Consider the following 18,107-nt stretch of genomic DNA (forward strand, 5'->3'; position numbering starts at 1 on the left):
GGCCACTGTAAAAGACCTGATACCACACAATGTATGCACGTTTGGTAGGAACCACTGCAGTACTATGTTAATTAAAAATAAATAAGGAACATCAGAATTATATTTTGGCGACTTTATTTACCAAGGTCAAAATTTGCAACCATCTAATTGTTTCAACAAATATTTACAATTCATATAAAGCATGTACTTTTGTTTGGAAATAACCAGCAGAACAGTATTAGGTACTATAGCTCTTACTCTCAGGATATCAATTTTACTCTCTTACAATCTAGATTTTGAAGTAAATCCAAAATAAGTATTTCATGATAAGTGATTACTTAAAGAGCAAACTCATGTTACTGTTTAATATTTCCATGATGAAAAATAAGCTGCTCTTTGCAAAACACTATTTTAAGAGGATAAAAATTTACTAACGTTATGTCTGGTAGCACTACGTTTGTTTCACTTGCTGAATACAGAAAGAATTGGCCACCATTTTTTTACAGTCTTAACACTTGATAGCTTCTTTTATTATTATTCCGTATTACAAAAGAAGGTAAAGGAACAACGGCACACAGTGAGGATCAAAACACCATACAGAGGAGTTACCAAATTAGTTTCAGTACTGTAGGTCAAACCCTCTTAAACATATGCCAAATAGCGTACACACACCTGATGGGAGACAGAGCGAAAAGGTCCAATTCTCTGAGGTGCTAAGCACGTTCCAAGGTGTTCATTTTTCCTGAAATTCCACTAACAGAAACAGGAGGCGCTGGAGACCTCTTTTGGAGCAGTTCCCTAATGTAATGACTTTCTCAACCTTGCTCATTATTTTTGATGTGCAACGAAAGCACTCTTTTTTGACGTGATCGCGAACAGAAATGTATGCTCCAGTTTGGCCTAAAGGAAACGTATCATGGATCATGTCCACAACAATCAGGTGTTTAGAAACTTCAGAAAAAAACCCCATTTTTATAGCCCACTAACAATGCGATTGTGGAATGCAGTCTTTCTCATACCATTTGCAGAGAGCTCTGCTTGCTAAGAAGTCCATTAATTCAAAAATGAGTAAAATAAAAAATACTGACTGACCATATGATAAGCATTACACATCTAGGGAGTGAGTACGTCTTTTAATCTCATTCAGATCTGAGCTAGCACAACACACACACGTAGCTCTAACACCTTTTTAATAGCATAGTCCATAGTGCAATTCCCACTGACATAACTGGAAGCAGGATTCAATCCTAACTATGGAAAATAGTGTATTTATTATTCATGCAATAAGCACTGCATACACATTTTTCTATTTCACAGAATCACAGAATGGTCGAGGCTGGATGGGACCACTGGAGGTCACCTTGTCCAACCCCCCTGCTCAAGCAGGGTCACCTAGAGCCGGTTGCCCAGGACCACATCCAGACGGCTTTTGAGTATCTCCAAGAATGGAGATTCTACACCCAAAAGAGTCCTGATCATGTCAAACATTTAATTTTCACCTGAAACAAATTAAAATCATACAAACTAGAATCTCTGATAGCAATCAGATCTAATGTGCAGATATTATCAACTGTGGGGAATAAAAAGCCCTGATCTCTTTTTTTTCTTTTTTTCCCAACACTCTTTAGGATCCATTTTTTTGCAAGTTGCCTACAGACATACAAAATTAATTCAAATATCTCCTACACCAAAGAGGATCTCATTTGACTTTGTACTATCCATAAAAATATATGCTTGAAAATCTGGTTCACAAAATATTTCATTTGTTTACTAAAATGAAATATATAAACTGTCAAAATACGTATATAAACTCAATGTCAGAATTTGTAAAGATCACAATTTAGCTACAAAATATACCAACCATCTACCTGTTTTCAATAGAGTATTTTCTTACAAAGATACCGTTACTTTGCAAAATATCGCCTACCTTACAAAATTAGTCCGGAAATTTTGCACTACTTTCAGCGTATAAACCATATATTAGAACCTCATTAACACTTTGGTATATATCTTCAATTTTTTATTTTATCGTTCTTCTTCTATTTGGTTTAAATGTTCCAAAGCACAGTAGAATCTCCAGACAGAATAAGCAATGCATGTTTAATTGTATATATAATCAGCACACAATTTATTTTTCAATTATAGATGTTTATCATGCCCAGCAACTAAGAACAAACTATTGTGAAATCATTCTTCAGAAACTTTTGTTCACCAGTACTCGTTCCACCACATCGTACTTTAAAATAATTGGATGTGTTGAATTCTCTTAAGAAAAGTCAACACCTTATTTCATGTGCCTCAGACATTTTCAGGACTAGGCCTCTCACTGCTTTCTGCAGATCCTTTCCAAATTTGATAAACACAGCAAACATTGAAAAAAACCCCCAACTTTTTAAACTGTCAGCTGAGAAAGAGTAAACATAATTTATACCTCTAGCAAAGTATTAGCTTTTTTTATCATCTGCACCTGTAAATGACAACTTACAGGTTAAAATAAAAATATTTACATACAAATAACTGAAAAGAAAAAGTAAGGATTGAAAAAGAGTAAGAAATCAAAACATATACTGGTTATAAATGTTACTAATAATGTCAACTATGGCAAGGATTCCATTTCATCCACATTTTAATTGTAACCAAATATTGCCTCCATTACAAGAGGCATGTGAAATTTTCAAAGAAATTCTAATCACCTGCCTTATAAAACATCACTGTCCTTTTATTGTAGATGCAATCTTGACTTTATAAAGTTTCCAGTTGTGCCAGCAGGAATTTTGGTGAGGTTTTCTTGTTTCCTTTTTGTACTTTGTCACCAACATGTTGTAAATAAAATCTATATAGTCTTTAAGTTGTGAAATCTAGGTAGAAAAGTTTCATTTTTGACCTTTCATCTAGTTTAAAAAATTCAGTATAAAAAAAAAATTCTCCTCTGAAATTTAAACAGTCCACAAAAGTTTTACCTTCTTTTCTTACACACTTTTATGACAATAAAGATCTTTCAAAGTTTTTAGCTCTTCAATTAGAGTTTTGTTCTGATTTTCCAGGACCGCGACTCGATTTTCCAGACATTTAACATACTCTTTCTTCTTTCTACGGCACTCTCGAGCAGCTTCCCTGGAACAGAAAACCAGAAGTAATTGTTTATTTTAGATTTGAGATGTGTCTATTTTATGAATGTTATGATTCTCACCAACATGGGAGGAAAGAACTGGCATGGCAATCTTGAACAAAACAAACTGAAAAGTACACAACGATAGATGGAGAGCATGAAGTTTAGCAGTATCTGGTAGTCAATCTGCACGGAAAAAACAATTTGCTTTCTCCAAAGCGTGTCAGACGGAACACGTAGCATGTTTTGGTCAGAATTTCCAATGCTTTTAGTCGCTGGATGCAGCATACCATCCTGATGGCACAATCAGTAAAGTTAGCTCGCAAGACTCATAATTTGTGCTTTGAAGATATATTTCAGAACTTTAAACTAACAAATCAAAGCAGCCCATGTGCACTTACATACCTGTTCTTCATCAGCCTTATTTCTCGTTTCAACTGTGGATCATCTGTCTTACTTGTCTGTGATGTCAGAGTGACAGGAGATGTCATCACCACAGTCTGAGGAAGGGATGTGGTAGTTGGCGTCGTGCGGATCTGGTAAGTCTGCATGTCTCCTGACGCAGCTGTTGCGATAATAGCATGAGACATCAAAACGTGGTAGCGTTAGAAAGTTAGGCTTGCGTTAGCGATGGGTATTTCTAACCATTTCCAGAAGGCGTACTCACTCTGCACTACCACCTGGTTGCTGGGTACGAGTATCTGTTGACCATCTGATGTTTGTGCGTACTGCAGTATTGTTGTCCCAGGCTGAGTACCACCCGCATTTGTCATTGTTAGTGTCTGCAGACCTTGCACACCATCTGTACCTGGGCTGGCCAGCTGTAATCCGTTTGCAGCAATGGCAACTTAAAGAAAAAGGAACATGCACAATAATAGTTGTAGCTGTACATTATAACATACAGATAGAGGTAAAACTGTAGACTGTACATCTGTTTCCACTGCCGAAAAATACTGCCAGTTTTAAAAGGCTTTTTCTTCCATCACTTTCAACTATCTGATCTTGCTGCTGGGTTCTTACTAAACTTAAGCAAGCTGGAGGGGGACTTTTTACAAGGGCATGTAGTGATAGGACAAGGGCTAATGGCTTTAAACTGAAAGAGGGTAGATTGAGATTAGATATAAGGAAGAAATGTTTTACAATGAAGGTGGTCAGGCACTGGAACAGGTTGCCCAGAGAGGTTGTGGCTGCCCCATCCCTGGCAGTGTTCAAGGCCAGGTTGGATGGGGCTTGGAGCAGCCTGGTCTAGTGGAAGGTGTCCCTGCCCAAGGCAGGGGGGTTGGACTAGATGATCTTTAAGGTCCCTTCCAAGCCAAATCATTCTAGGATTCTACGAACATATTGGGTTTAAGTGGCGAGGTGTTGGTAGTGCGGGGAGCTGCAGGGGTGGCCTCTGCGAGAAGAGGTCTGGGACTGCGCCATGCCAGATACCAGCTCCACGTGGACCCACGCTGACCACAGCTGGTGGCTGCTCTGTGGAAACATACTTAAGAAAGGGCAAAATTCCAGGCAGGCAAAGGCGTCAGGGAGAGGGCAGGAAGTGAGGAACAGCAGTATGAACACCCAGCTCAGAGAAGAAGGATGGAAAGGAACAGGTTGCCTTTTGGTTCACAAGCACAATGAATACTAGGGATAAAATCAAAGGAACAAATCCTTTTTTTTTGCTACCTCCCTGATACCACAGGAACACCTTTTGGTGTGGCCCTATCATGTATATAATGGTATCTTCACTGACCTTACATTTTGGACTAAATCTAACACTAGAAGACTGCTGTGTATTTTGTAACAACATCCTTTGAATGTCTTGTCTTAATATGCAAAAATTAAGATAATGAAGCATTGAGTTTATCTGGAGTCTTTAGATACCAGTCTATTTCCATGTAATTAACAGTACTAACTTCACTGACTGTTAGATAAATAACCAAACCTCTTGAGTTTCATCTTAGTCAAATATATAACAAAAAGAATATCTGTATTTTGAGGCAAGTTGAATAAAAAATGTGTCCAGTTAGGCATATATTTTGTATAACATACTGTACTGTCCAGTGCTTGTCTGGTAGATAGGCGTAGGAACGGACATAGATGTAACAGTGGAGACACCAGGACTCTCCTCATCTCCTTTTCTATCGCGTGTATCTTCAGAAGAAAGATCTTTCAAAATTTTTCTATAAAAAAAGTTTCTTTATCAGCTATAATAGTAGGCAAACCCTACAAATTACTGCAACAATAGTTACAAACTACTATATTTAGTATTACAGACATAAACACTAAAATTTTGATGTACAACAGTTTTTGGAATTAACAAAATTTTGTATGAGGTGACTGCCTCAAACTCTTCCTGTAATTACATTTCTGTAGTTTATATAGTCTAGTTTGTTATTTAAATATTTGAATAATTTTATGAGCTAAAAGCAATTCAAGTCAGCTACTGATTTATAAAGTATGAGTATGTGCAAATCAGCACGAATTCCAGATTTTCAATTATTATCCTCTAAGAGCCTTAGATGTTTGGACTGGTAAGCCTGAAATGAAAACCTGCACCATTTACAGTAGATTTCAGTAATCTCCAGAAAAACGGTGTGCCGAAAACTAGCGCTGCAGCTGCATCGCTTTATTTCAGTAAAAGCTGCATCAGAGTTTCCATCATAAACATTTTCCGGGGATACACAACTGGCCTGTTAAAGAGATTTTTCTGATTTACAACTCGATCCTCTAATTCTCTCAAGAATAGGCTTTGTATATCCAATTAAAACCAGTTTGCTCTGTCTGGTGTCAGAATAAACTAAAAAGGAGTAGATTACTACAGAAAAGCTTAAAACTTAGATCTTTTGCTGTTTCAGTACACAGTAAGACTTTACATTTCTTTTCTGCGTTTAATTTAGCTGTTGCACAGCTTCCCAAACAACCCATGTCCACTATAACAATGCCCTATGAAAACAGACACACCTCTATTTAAAAGAAGAACCAATGGAAGCATGAATTTTATGCATCTTACCCCAGGCTTAATGATGAATTAGTGGCAGTTATATGAAGAAAAAAGCAGAACTGACAAGTCCTGATCCCAAACCCACACGGCTAAACAGTTCTCCCATAGAAGCTCTGCTTACAGCTTGTATTTTCCTGTCCTGGCTACTATAACTGAAGATTCAGAATTGCTCCTTTCCACCACTGTTTTTGACTGCATGCAAAATAATAAAATCCCTCCTAAATTACTTGTTCTGGTACATAATTCAAGATGAGATAAAGCTGTCAGAAAGTACTAAGAAGAGTGGATAAAACATTCAAAAAATGAAAAGCAGTGGCAGAAGTGGGAACAACAATCACTGACAGGACTATCAGCTAGGTTAATGAATTGTCTTAAAATTTTCAGAACATTATTGTAAAAAATACTAAATTTTGTATTAAGTTTCTAACAAATTTATTATTTGTAAAGCTGCTTTGACTGCAGTCCTAATTTCAGTAAAATGATATAATTGAGTAAAATTACAGCTGATAAACAATTTTCCCTATACCACACCATGTTGAAGCTGATCTCCAATGAGTTAAGTCAAAGTTTCCTTGTAGCAAATGATAGCTAACATGGCATCCTCAAAACATTTGCTGCATGAACAGATCCAATGCACGTTTCAAGATTAAAAAAAACAACTTAGAGGTTGACAGAATATATACAGATATTGAAAGAAGTTGCTATTTCGGTTTCAAATAAAAATACAAAATATATTACATATAGTACTTACCGGTAAGATGGACGACGAGCTAGGATGCCTCGAGCTTTCTGTGAAGAGCCTATGCTATCTGACGAATCCTGAGAATCTTCACTCTCAGACAAAGATACCTAAAAACCACATTCCATATGGTTATCCGGTATGCTTCAGAAGAAATACCCAGAAGAGATTACACATTTTAATTGTATATGAGCTAAAGCTGCACAAAAACTACACAAATGCAAAAAAGAAAAGCTCAAGAGATTCTCCCAAACTATTTATCACATTAAAAGCTGAAAAACGTCCACCATCTGAAGCTAGCTGTTCTAGCTGGATTAAACTGCAGGATCAATCAATCCAGAATGTTTAAAACAGCAGTGTGAAGAAATACAAATGGTTAATTATTTTCATAAAAATCATACAAGCCTAACGATCTTAATAGCTGATACAGTCTGAAAAGGTGAGCCACTCCCACACATAAATTTGTCTAAGGAGGTGGTGGGAAAGGAAACAGGAACACCATTTATGTACAGAGACAAACATAAAATACTTAAAATCTTTTACATAGACAGAAGAGCAGTGTATTTTGTTCGTCAGAATATGAGTCAAATGAAAATAATATTTAAGGCAGCAGCATATCAGGGAGTAAATATGCAAAGTATTATCTATAATTTTCTCTTTATTCCACTTTGTCCTCAACCAGTTGGCAAGTGTTATTTTTTTTCTCTGATCCTCCTTATTAAATACAAGCTAACAAAACATTTATTTGTACTTATCTGTGTGCCAGCAACAAAAAGTCAAGAAGAATGCATGCAGCTCTGGGAAAAGCATTTCTCACTTGACTGCTGCTACAGAAACAAAAAGAGCAACCTACTATCAACATTTAAAAAAAAAAGCTGCTCATGTATTACTTTTTCTTTCCCTTTGAGCAACAAGGCCATAATGTTCATAAATTGCAGAAAAAAAAAAGGAAAGAATACAGTCAGTGGGGGCCTTGCAACTAGAACACAATGATAGGAAAGGGACTGACGGAGGAGACTCAAGTAACAACAACCTACTAAAACAGATGCTTAACTGTTTTCAGCAAAGTGAAATGTGTTTTCTTTTCCATGATCTGATGTTACAGGAACAATGACAGCTGAAAATGTATTATGAGTTTACTTTTCATGGTTTATCAATTTAACGTCGTATGAATAGATAAGCACAGTACAAAGGATCAGTGACAAATTAAAGTGTTTTAGCGCAGTTCTTCCAGTCGTTCAGCTGACTAGTGCAGTTATTTCACAGTGTAACTCCAATGCCATGCTGCCCAGAGGGCTCTCTGCAGCCAAGAACTGAATGAAGTAGTAACAGACTCAACTGTAAACTCCCCAGGGCACCTCTCTGAAGTGGCTTGTACAAAAATCACATGGCAAATGAGTAAGAGACACAAGCAGAACACTTAGGTACCACAGAAACGGAGTTACAGCATACATGAGGTGAGCAATCAACAGCTCCTCCACCATCATTCAGGTCTACCTTTTCCAAACACACATTTTTCTTCATTGGGTTATTCTATACTCTTCTTATTTGTTGCATGTCTGTTAAGAGCACCAACTAAAGAGTTGTGGTTCTGTTTTGGTTTTTTTTTAATAAAGGGAGGCAATGTCAAAGAGTTTAATTTCAACTCCAAAGGTGACTTCAGCACTATAAATAATTTCAAGCCCAAATAATCATTATGAACAATGTATCCCCAAAATACTGTCACTGGATTGCTCGCTATCTGTTACAGTGGGGCCAGAAAGGCTGCACTGTGGCAGAGTTAGCTGAGTCAGACAAGCCTTTGCAAGTCTTTTTACATACATAAAACAGGATTCTTGGTTATTTAACAGACGTTCTGTAGTTACCTGCACTGTTTGCACCTGAGGTGAGTGGATTACAGAAGAGGACTGAGCTGTCTGAATGACTCCCTGGACCTGGACTTGTTCTCCAGGAAGCTGAACAACTGTCAGGGGAGCAGGACCTCTTAGAGACATCTACAACAAATCAAAGAATCATTAACAAAAGCGTTTGTTCCACAGTATCCAGAAAGTGTATATACATGTAGAAAGACTAGCGGAGAACATGCACTAGCAGAAGCTTCTTTTAAGTCTAATTAAGTCACAGAAGGTATCCTTTAAAGAGATAGATTTTTGAGATACATATCTGCATACAAAAAAGGCTGAAACAGTTACTTATTTGCCTTAGGTTAGGGGGAAAATCAAATATGTAGCATTATGTGCAAAAGACTAAAATGCTGCAACTTAAATACATGCAGTTCTAAATGAACCACCATGAAGCAGACTTCTTCAGAATCACAACATTGAGACTAAGTGAGCATGATTGCTTTCATGTCGCTCCATCCATATGCACAGATAAAGCCCCACATTTGTGGCAGTTTATTTTTTTAAGTTTTGATTCCATTTTAAGAGTGTCTTAGACTTAGATAAGCAGAAATAAAAGTGCCCAATAAGTAGCCTTCATTCTCACTAAAGTTAACAGGAGTTTAGGGCACTAAAATCTACATCAAGATAAAATGATCAACGAGACTGAGGGCTTAGGACAGATCAGACTAACAGTACTAAAGCAATGCAGAAAGTAGCATGAATAATGTACATATTTGGTGTTCTTGGATTTTTTTTTTTTTTTAAGCAACTGGTATGAGGCTACAGTTCAAAGATTTCACAGAGAAGAAATCACAAGAGTTAAGTATAGCAAAAGCTGACCAATCTACTTAGAAAGTTCAAGGCACAAGGGCTGTACAAAAGACACCAGACCAGAAAGGAAACTGAAGGAGACAAGGTATGCAGCTCTGGACAAGGAAGAAGAACAAAGAGCAGATTTTTCCAAATAAAAATTACAGCATCTGTTCTTTAATGTTTTAAAATGACCAATTTCAATAAATGTTGCTGCTGGAATCTAGGTTTAATTGGCAAAAAGTTAATTACTACTGCTACTCTTATATAAAATACTTTTTACATTCTAACAGATTTGTATTCTTGATGTTGAACTCGCACGAGCCATTGCACTTAAAAATTGATTAAAGTTATACACGTAGATGCATAAGTAAATAACCAGTTTCCTCACCAAATTTCTTCACTACTTTTATTAATCTGGAATATATGAAAAGATGAAGGGATCATTAAAACTCATACAGCTAACCTTCCATTTAGTACTACTTTTCTATCGTACATCATAATATTAAGTTACATTGGCAACTTTATATAAAAACAGATCAGAAAAACAGCCTGTAAACAAACAACAGGATGCTTGCTGATATTCTACCCTGTCTTTGCCTCATGCAGTTATCTACATTTTGCATCAAAATCTACATCGCTTCCATAGGGTAAACAGTGGACGAGCTGCAAAACTTCGCTGTTTCACAGGACGGCTACGTGGCTGAGGGAGCAGACTTTACCTAGAAAGAGATGCTCTTTCAGATGCAGAAATGTGAATCATGAGGAAGTCAGGTTAAAGCTTTGAAAGTGATGTTACCTTGTAGTGAGTATGTAAAATTTCCAACTTGATATGATTTTTTACATTAAATACATTCATTTGGGCTAAAATCCAAGTGTTTCCATGGTGCTGGGCACCCAGGATTGCCATTACTACAAAAGGAGCTGTAAATGCTTTTTCTGAAAAAAATGACAATTAGCCCCTCAATTCATTACTAAGCAGCTTCTGTATGTCAGGTTGATGATGATTTCAAAGTACATACAATCTAACAAAAATGCGGGGCTGCATTTTTGCACTATACAAGCACAAAAATTAATTGTGGTCTTTCGAATACAAGCCATTTTATTAATTTCATGTCATCCATCAACAAACAAGTACATTTTTCTCAAGCTTCTTTTGTTTTTTCTTCTCTGTGTGTTTCTAAAACTCAAGAATTAATATAGTTTGTAGTACATAAAAAAATGGCTCTTAACTACCTCAAATGTTTGCTGAGATTTGGCCCAGGCTTTACCTGTTGAGCAATATGAGAGAGCTGAGCTGCCTGTAGTGTTGTACCTTGTACAGCTGATGTTTGTGAAGGCGTCACTGAACTGTTACTGCTGCTCTTGTGCACCTCTTCCATAATCAACTACAAGAAAAGTAACGAGTTAAATTCAGTTAATGATAAATTTGAACAGCAGATAGGTGCCCAGCTTCCACTAACACTTTATAGAATCTCAGTGCATAATACTTTTAGTCCTACTTGGACATTTTTAATTAGTTCTTTGTCCTTCGATGTCACCTTCTATTATGGAATAGCACAGCATTTTTTGTCACTTCCCCTACAATACCCCAAGCATTGTTATGCCTTCTCATGGGGACAAGAAGGGAAAGGCACGGTAGGAGCCTTTCCACTGACTTGCCCCGTGGCTTTGGGCAGGTCGAGCACAGCGCCTGGCACGCCGCCTCTCGAGGCCTCGGAGCCCAGAGCAGCACGAACCCCCGTTTCAGAACGGGAGACACGTCCCGTTTCGCCCTGATAACACCTGCACTCCAACCGTCTGTCAGCGCCGGTTCAGACCTACCCGGTGCTGAAGTTTGCTGTCAAATGTATTTACTGATTTCCTGGGTTTTGCATAAAAATAAACCAAGTCAAGTCATGAGATCTAGGAAGAAAACCAAGATAAAGCATTTATACTAAAGAGTATCTTGCTCTAAGTAAAATAATTTTCCAAAATATTTTATCCAAGCTACCAGCCAAACCTATTTTAAAACATCTGAAGGTGTATAAAAACAAAACAGGGATTCAAAAATCAAAGTAGAGAGAACACAGTTTTGAATTTTAAACCCTGCAAAAGTCACTCCGTCTCCATGTAATACAGTCAGTAACACTTCTCTCATTTCTAAGATTTTCTATTTAACTGTTCAACATCTTGACAGCATCCCCCCTCCAATATTGGGGGATTTAGTGATGTAAAAATGCATGCTTTTAGGTGGGGTGAGTGGGCGTACCAGCCTAGAGCATTAAAAGATGATCGGTGAGTGTTAAACATTTTGTCACAGAAGGTTTGAAACTGTTGAAAGGACAGTTGCTATGAGACTGGAAATTACATTTCTTTCTGTGGAAATGTGAGTCATTGATTTTTCCCTACTGAGATAAACCACAGCTCTTGCAGCCTGACGTATACTTAGAGGGTAAAAAGTCAATGTACACCAAGACCAGAATCTTGGTCTTGCAATCCTTACTCATCTGAGGAGTCCCACTGCAGAACTCCTCAAATAAGTTACTAAAACAGGACTTTGTGGAGAGAAAACTGATGGTTGGGCGATACATGAAACCATACCCTTTACGGCACGGAACAAACGTTCTTCAGCACGATACAGCTTCCCAACATACTTATGTCAATAAACATAAAACAATTTCTCCATAGTTTAAGCTGAAGCAGCAAAATGAAGGCTTCACTCTGGAATAAAAAGCTCACAGGAGCCAGGCAGTGCTTCAGCTGTTCCCAGCTTCTGGAAACCTTCAGCTAATCAAAACTATCCCGACTGCCTTTGCTAAGATTATCACGTCACCGCTGCTGCTAATGCAACAGTGCTTTCCCCTCCGCATCGTCAGGAGCGTGAATCGGAGACGAGGATCCTGACTGACACCCTGCTCGACTTCACGCTGCTCATGCCTGCAAGAAACCAGCCCCAGTGCAGGAGCGGAGCGATGCAGTTCTAATATTTTCTTTTTTCAGTTGCTACTGCTGCAGAGCTCGCTTGAAAGTCGGAAAGACTGCTTTGGCTTTTTTTTTTTTTTTTTTAAGGAAAGTTGAGAACTAAAGTAATTTAAGTATCTTGAAGCTATAAAAAACAAAGAGCAGAATTAACGGCAAGCATATATAAGGGATGCAACTTTGTATACCCTCTAATGTAGTTTTAGCTTTTTATAAAGGAAAATCTACTTTTGTACCCCTGTAAAAGGAAATATACTAAGGGTCACAAGTAAACAGGGCACTGTCAAACTGAAATCCAGTCAACAGCAAAAACTGAAATAAATTTCCAGTGCTACAGAAATACCCAATTCATTTCTGTAGTGCTAAACCACATTCTCCCGCTCTCTCTCTTACTGTTTTTCTCTGCCTTATTGCCCCATTAAATACTGACAACAGCAGCAAAATAGACTGCAAGAAACAATGAAACCGATAGATATAACACCACCCAAAATAAACAAACCGGGGAGAAAGCACAAAGGTTTTTGCTGATCTTTCTCTCATAGGTGTGAAGTCCTACTTACAGGAATAAAAGATAAAGTATTTCCCATTATAAATACGATTTTTCAAGTTCACTTCATCTCTGCTTGCTCTGCGATATTTAACTAAATATTCTTCCAACATTTATGAATCTTAGTAAAATATTATTTATAAAAAAAGATTTAGCAAGCGATTTTAACAAAGTGAAAATTACCACAGCATCTTATATCCTCCACAGGATAAAGGAGATGCAATGCGCTATTTGGCCTTGCATGACTGTCTCACAAGAAGACCCACATGCCTCTATCTTGTCAAAACAACTTACTTAGCTGGAAAAAAACAAATTTTCCATTGGAATGGCCTTCTGTGAGCACCTGAAACAGCGATTACCATCTAGCAGCTTTTAGAAAGGCAGTTCCAATGAAAAACCTCAACCTGCAAGTTCTCAAAGCTTTGAAAAGAAGTACCAAAGATGGAAAATATATCAGGGTTTCAGCTTTTTACACCAGTTAAAACTACTTCCAACAACAGAATATACGCTTAGTTGAAACAAGCTGTATAGTTTGGGGTGATGGAAGAGTTTTACACGTACTGACAGGAAGGAATTCATAAAAGCAAGACCTGATGTTTTATTAGCCAGAAAATAATTACTGTTTCAATCTGTATGAAAACCATGTTTTTATAATCAGATAGGTAAGGGTGATGCTTTTCAGAATAAAACCAATACCTCCACGCAGCTACATCTCAAAAGTAATTTAATTTAAATGAAAGGGTTCTGCAATAGCAGCATTATGAAGTTTGTTTTGAAGGACTTTTAAACTTCTGAGAATTGACTCTCTCCAGCCAACGAAACTCATCTCACTTTAAACGTGGGTTTGAGTCTCAAACGTATCTTCCTTTTAAACACAAACAGGAATGTCACATTTCATTGTGGACAAGTTTAATTTATCATCCCGAAGTTCATATATACCCTCCTAATACCATGCTCCTTAGTTTGAACCACCACTCAAGAACCCCTAAAAAAAACCCTAAATGACTGAGGAGTATCAGTTAAAAGAGAACAAATAAATAAACAAGAAAAACCCATTCCTGCAACTTTCACTAAGCCTGATGAAAAATATCCTAAAATACTAAAGAGATGGTCCCCTTACAGGCATACTGCGCCTGTGCAGTTAACGATCTTCACAAGATTTTACTCTGAATCACTCTTTACTTCAGTGTCCCATAAACAGTGTACTGCTCTCATCCTTACTGTTTCGTTTTTGCCTGCTTACAATGCAGATTATCTGAGACAGTGATTGTCTCTTGTTAAATGCTCATAAAATTACTAAAATCATGGATTCCCAGCCTCAGGTGAAGCTTCAAAGTGTAATCAGGAGGGAAAGAATAAGATAATGGAATATAAAAGCTGTACATTAAGGCAAAGAGAAGTGAGCCATAGTGCGGGAACACCAAAGGAAGAAACCAAGTTCTGTTTTGCCCTTTTAAATCTAGCAGAGGAAAGGCCTGAATGATATTTCAGTACTGACCTACTGTAAGAGGCAACTGATTTTTTTAAAAGACTCTATGAAGTCAGAAAGCAAAGAATACTGGACGCAGAATTTTATTCTCAAATACTAAGTGACAAGAGTAAAACACTGACATACACAAACTACAGAAAGTGATTTAAAACATTTGGTGAAATTATACTCAAGTAATCTGGTGAAATTTTGGATTCTTTAACGTCTCAAGGTGTCTTCACCAGCTACAGCAGTTAAAAGTACTATTTACTTAGTTTTGCAATTAAGACACTTGGGGAAAGTTTTTTCATCCAGAAGACGGACAGAACTCCAGTTTTTTCCAGGAATCAGTGAAAGACAGAGGCGAAGGACAGCACATCCTACCAGTTCATGCCAGAAAGCAAGTGAGGAGACTTGAGTCAATGTACCCAGTTACAGTTTTGGATCCCGTTCTGTGAACACACACCAGAATACTCCTTCAAACTTCAGGAGTACTTTCCGTATGTGTTTTCTTCCACTCACCCCCTGCCCCAGCCTTCTACAGTGAAATGCAGCTTAGCGAGCATTCCCATGACAGGCGGCTTCAGAAATGAAAGCCTGCAGTCTAAAAACGTAGATGTTATATTGACATAAGGGACCTTGGTATTCGCGAGAGGAAAATATCGATGAGATCATTTGCAAACCCATACTCATTGGAAGACACGGTACTCGGTCAAGATTAAGGGAAAAACGGGTAATCACTGCCATCGATAGGTGGTCATCACTCTTATTTTTTTTAATCGGTCGATCTCAAGGGTCTCTGGGATGAGACCACCGCTGCCCTTTTACCGAAAACCCACTCAAACAGGGCTGAAGTCGCTAGCTGGGTGCTCCACGCCGGAGCCCGGGGGGGGAGACACCTCTCCACACCTCCAGCCCCCCACGACCCCCCCCCCCCCTCCCCGGGGTCCAGGAGGCTCCTCCGTGGCACCGACCCTGCCCCGCGACTCGGGAACCAACACCCGGGGCGAGGCGGGGATCCGGGCCCGGCGGCAGCCTCTCCCGGCGGAGGGGGGGGGGGGGGGGGGCGGTGAGCGACCCCAGGCCGCACGGGGAACCCGTCGCACCTGGCTGGGGCGGGAAAACTCCCCGGGGGTCGGTCCTTCCGCAGCGGCCGCCCGTCGGGAAGGGGAGAGGCGGGCACCGAGCGAGGGGGAACGACCGCACCGCAGCCCGGTCCCCGGCCTGCGGCGGGACTCAGCCGTTCCACCTCGCGGGCGGCGGGGAGCGGCCGGCGCCCAGGCCGCTGAGGGGAGCGCCGCGGCCTGGCCTAGGCCCGCGGCCGGCGGGGGCGGCGGGAGCGGCGGAGGGGAAGGGGCGGGCGGGCCGGCCTCCCCCGCCCGCCCGTGCCTCGGCGGCGCCCGCTCTTACCTCAGAGGCCCGCCAGGCCCCGCCGGTGGCCGCGCGTGGGGAGAGCCGCCGCCGCCGCCGCGCCCGTCTCCGCCTCAGGAAACCGGCGCCGGCGGCATCGTAAACACGGCGGGCCCGCGCGGGACGCTCGGGGTGGGCGGGCTGCGACCATAGAGTCCCCGCGGAGGCCTCGCCTAGAAATCCCCACCATAGAGTTCTGGCGGCGTAGGAGACCCGGAGGAGGAGGCTAGAGCGCCCGCTCTGGCGCCGCCTCCACCCGGCGGTTTCCAAACGAGGGGTATCATAGAGAGGCGGCGGTAGAGCGCCGCTGCCGGTCCCAGGGCGGGAAGGTGGCCCCGGCGGCCCGCGCAGAGCCCGAGCGCGCAGGCCGCGGCCTCGGCCCGGACGGGCGAGAAGAGCCCTGGCCCGCAAGAAAAAACACAATATTTCCCTTTGTGCTCAACCGGGGCACGGGTGCACACAGCCACGCGTAAAAGGAAGCGCTAAACGGTAGCGAAAGCGGAGCGGGGTTGGCTTTCACGCCCGCAAAACGCCCGTTCTGGCCTTCCAGCGCAGGGGGGCGAGGGTTGTTCCGTAACCTCTAGCTGCTTTGCTTTTATTTTTAATCTTTAGAACAGCTGTATTAGTGAAAAGGAATTTCAGGCATTGCACAGCGACTGCTTTAGACTAAACAAAGGTCAAACATGTAAAAGGAGCGGGAAGGATTTTGGCTACAATTCCTCACAGGCGGGCAGGGCGGGACTGGTTATTTTTTTTCTCTGAATTTAAAGTTAACAAAGGTTGGAAGCAGCAGCACAGTAACGAGATTTAGTATTCCCTGTAAAACGCTGCAACTCGAGGTTATTGCCAACGCCAATAGAAACCTTTCCCGTGATTTTTCACAGCTCCTGGCTGTTAACCTAACACAAAAGTGCAAAAGATCATACGAGAAAGGGTTTTGACTAAAGCTTTAGTGTAATATACTTGCCTTTTTTTTTTTTGCTGCTACATTAACTCTTGAATTATTTTGCCATTTTCACCGTTTCAGTTTTACTTTCCTGAAGTGCCCCTAGTTGTGATGTGCTTTACCAAGCACTGCACCTCTAACTAATCAACGTTAGCAGATGAACGATGTATTTGCAGTAAATCCCGAGTATGCCTTCTGTTCCCCTGACAACGCCTTCCGCAGCCACTGCTGAAAAGCTTCAACATTCTCCAGGTTTCTCTTCCTGAGAATTACACAGTTTTACCTACCCAATGAGTATTAAGCTCACACTATATAAAGTTACGATACCAAAGAACGTGCCTGGGCTGGAGCTGTGACAACAAGAACAAGAATCTTCAGACACCTGGGAAATTTGATCACTCAATTGTTGTTTTGTTTTTTTTTTAAAGAGGTTTTCCCAATATTAAGCAAATAATTTTAAAATACAGGCAAGATTTACTGAAAATGAAATGTTTTCAAAAGAAACCACGGTAAAATTGCTACTCATAATTTGTAGGAAATAATGTGTCTTAAGTATAGTCTTACCCAGAAACATACAACCATTAACAGGTACACGCATAGACGGGAGCTGGTGTTAGATTACAGTATTAATTGCATCCTCACTGGTGCTAAACTGTATCTGAACATTTATGAATATTTAAAATGAATCTTCACAAAGCCTCCATGGTTAGTTCTGGACAGCAGAGATTATCCCGTTTTAAATCTCAAATGCCACCACAGCTTCTATTTCATCGGGTCATACAAAGCCTTACACAGTTGCTTTAGCCCTCCAGAGGACAAAACCCCTCGCGTCTTGCTGGGAATTGCAAAGGTTTAAGAGTCTATACATCTGTCACTGAATTCCAGTTCAAAATGAAACACACCAGTCCTGAATCCTAACCAGAAACTGAATAAAGAATATTTAATACTACAGTAAAATCTTAACTATAGGTAGGTCATGCTTAAAACTGCATCTAATTCATCCTCGGCAAGTGAGCTCAGTTACAACAACTGATTTCAAAAGCTAAATGGCCTACTGCTGTAGGTACAAGACAACTTCTGTCCAGCCCTGGCAGAGCAGGGAGCTCAGCTCTTCACAGCTTCAGGTCTCATACATTTCTAGATATAAGTGACGTAACATATCTGCAAAAATACTTACGAGTTCTCCCTCTCACCAGGATAAATGCTAACCCATGTTTGCTTCCTTAAAAAATAAATAAATAAATAAATAAAATCCTTCGCAGAAACAGC

At 40.1% G+C, this 18,107-nt stretch overlaps 1 protein-coding gene across 1 annotated transcript; it reads right to left on the minus strand.

The window, feature by feature from the left end:
- Positions 1 to 97: 97 nt before the first annotated feature.
- Positions 98 to 16,095, minus strand: ATF1 (activating transcription factor 1). Its single transcript, XM_030037237.2, has 8 exons — positions 15,893 to 16,095; positions 10,778 to 10,894; positions 8,679 to 8,807; positions 6,826 to 6,923; positions 5,123 to 5,253; positions 3,756 to 3,935; positions 3,494 to 3,653; positions 98 to 3,093 (listed from the first exon to the last, which is right to left on the minus strand). The coding sequence occupies exons 2-8, from the start codon at positions 10,886 to 10,888 to the stop codon at positions 2,949 to 2,951; spliced, it is 954 nt and encodes a 317-aa protein (XP_029893097.1). The 5' UTR covers positions 10,889 to 10,894; positions 15,893 to 16,095; the 3' UTR covers positions 98 to 2,948.
- Positions 16,096 to 18,107: the final 2,012 nt, after the last annotated feature.

Source organism: Aquila chrysaetos, chromosome 15 (assembly GCF_900496995.4).
Source record: "Aquila chrysaetos chrysaetos chromosome 15, bAquChr1.4, whole genome shotgun sequence".
Taxonomy (NCBI): Eukaryota; Metazoa; Chordata; class Aves; order Accipitriformes; family Accipitridae; genus Aquila; species Aquila chrysaetos.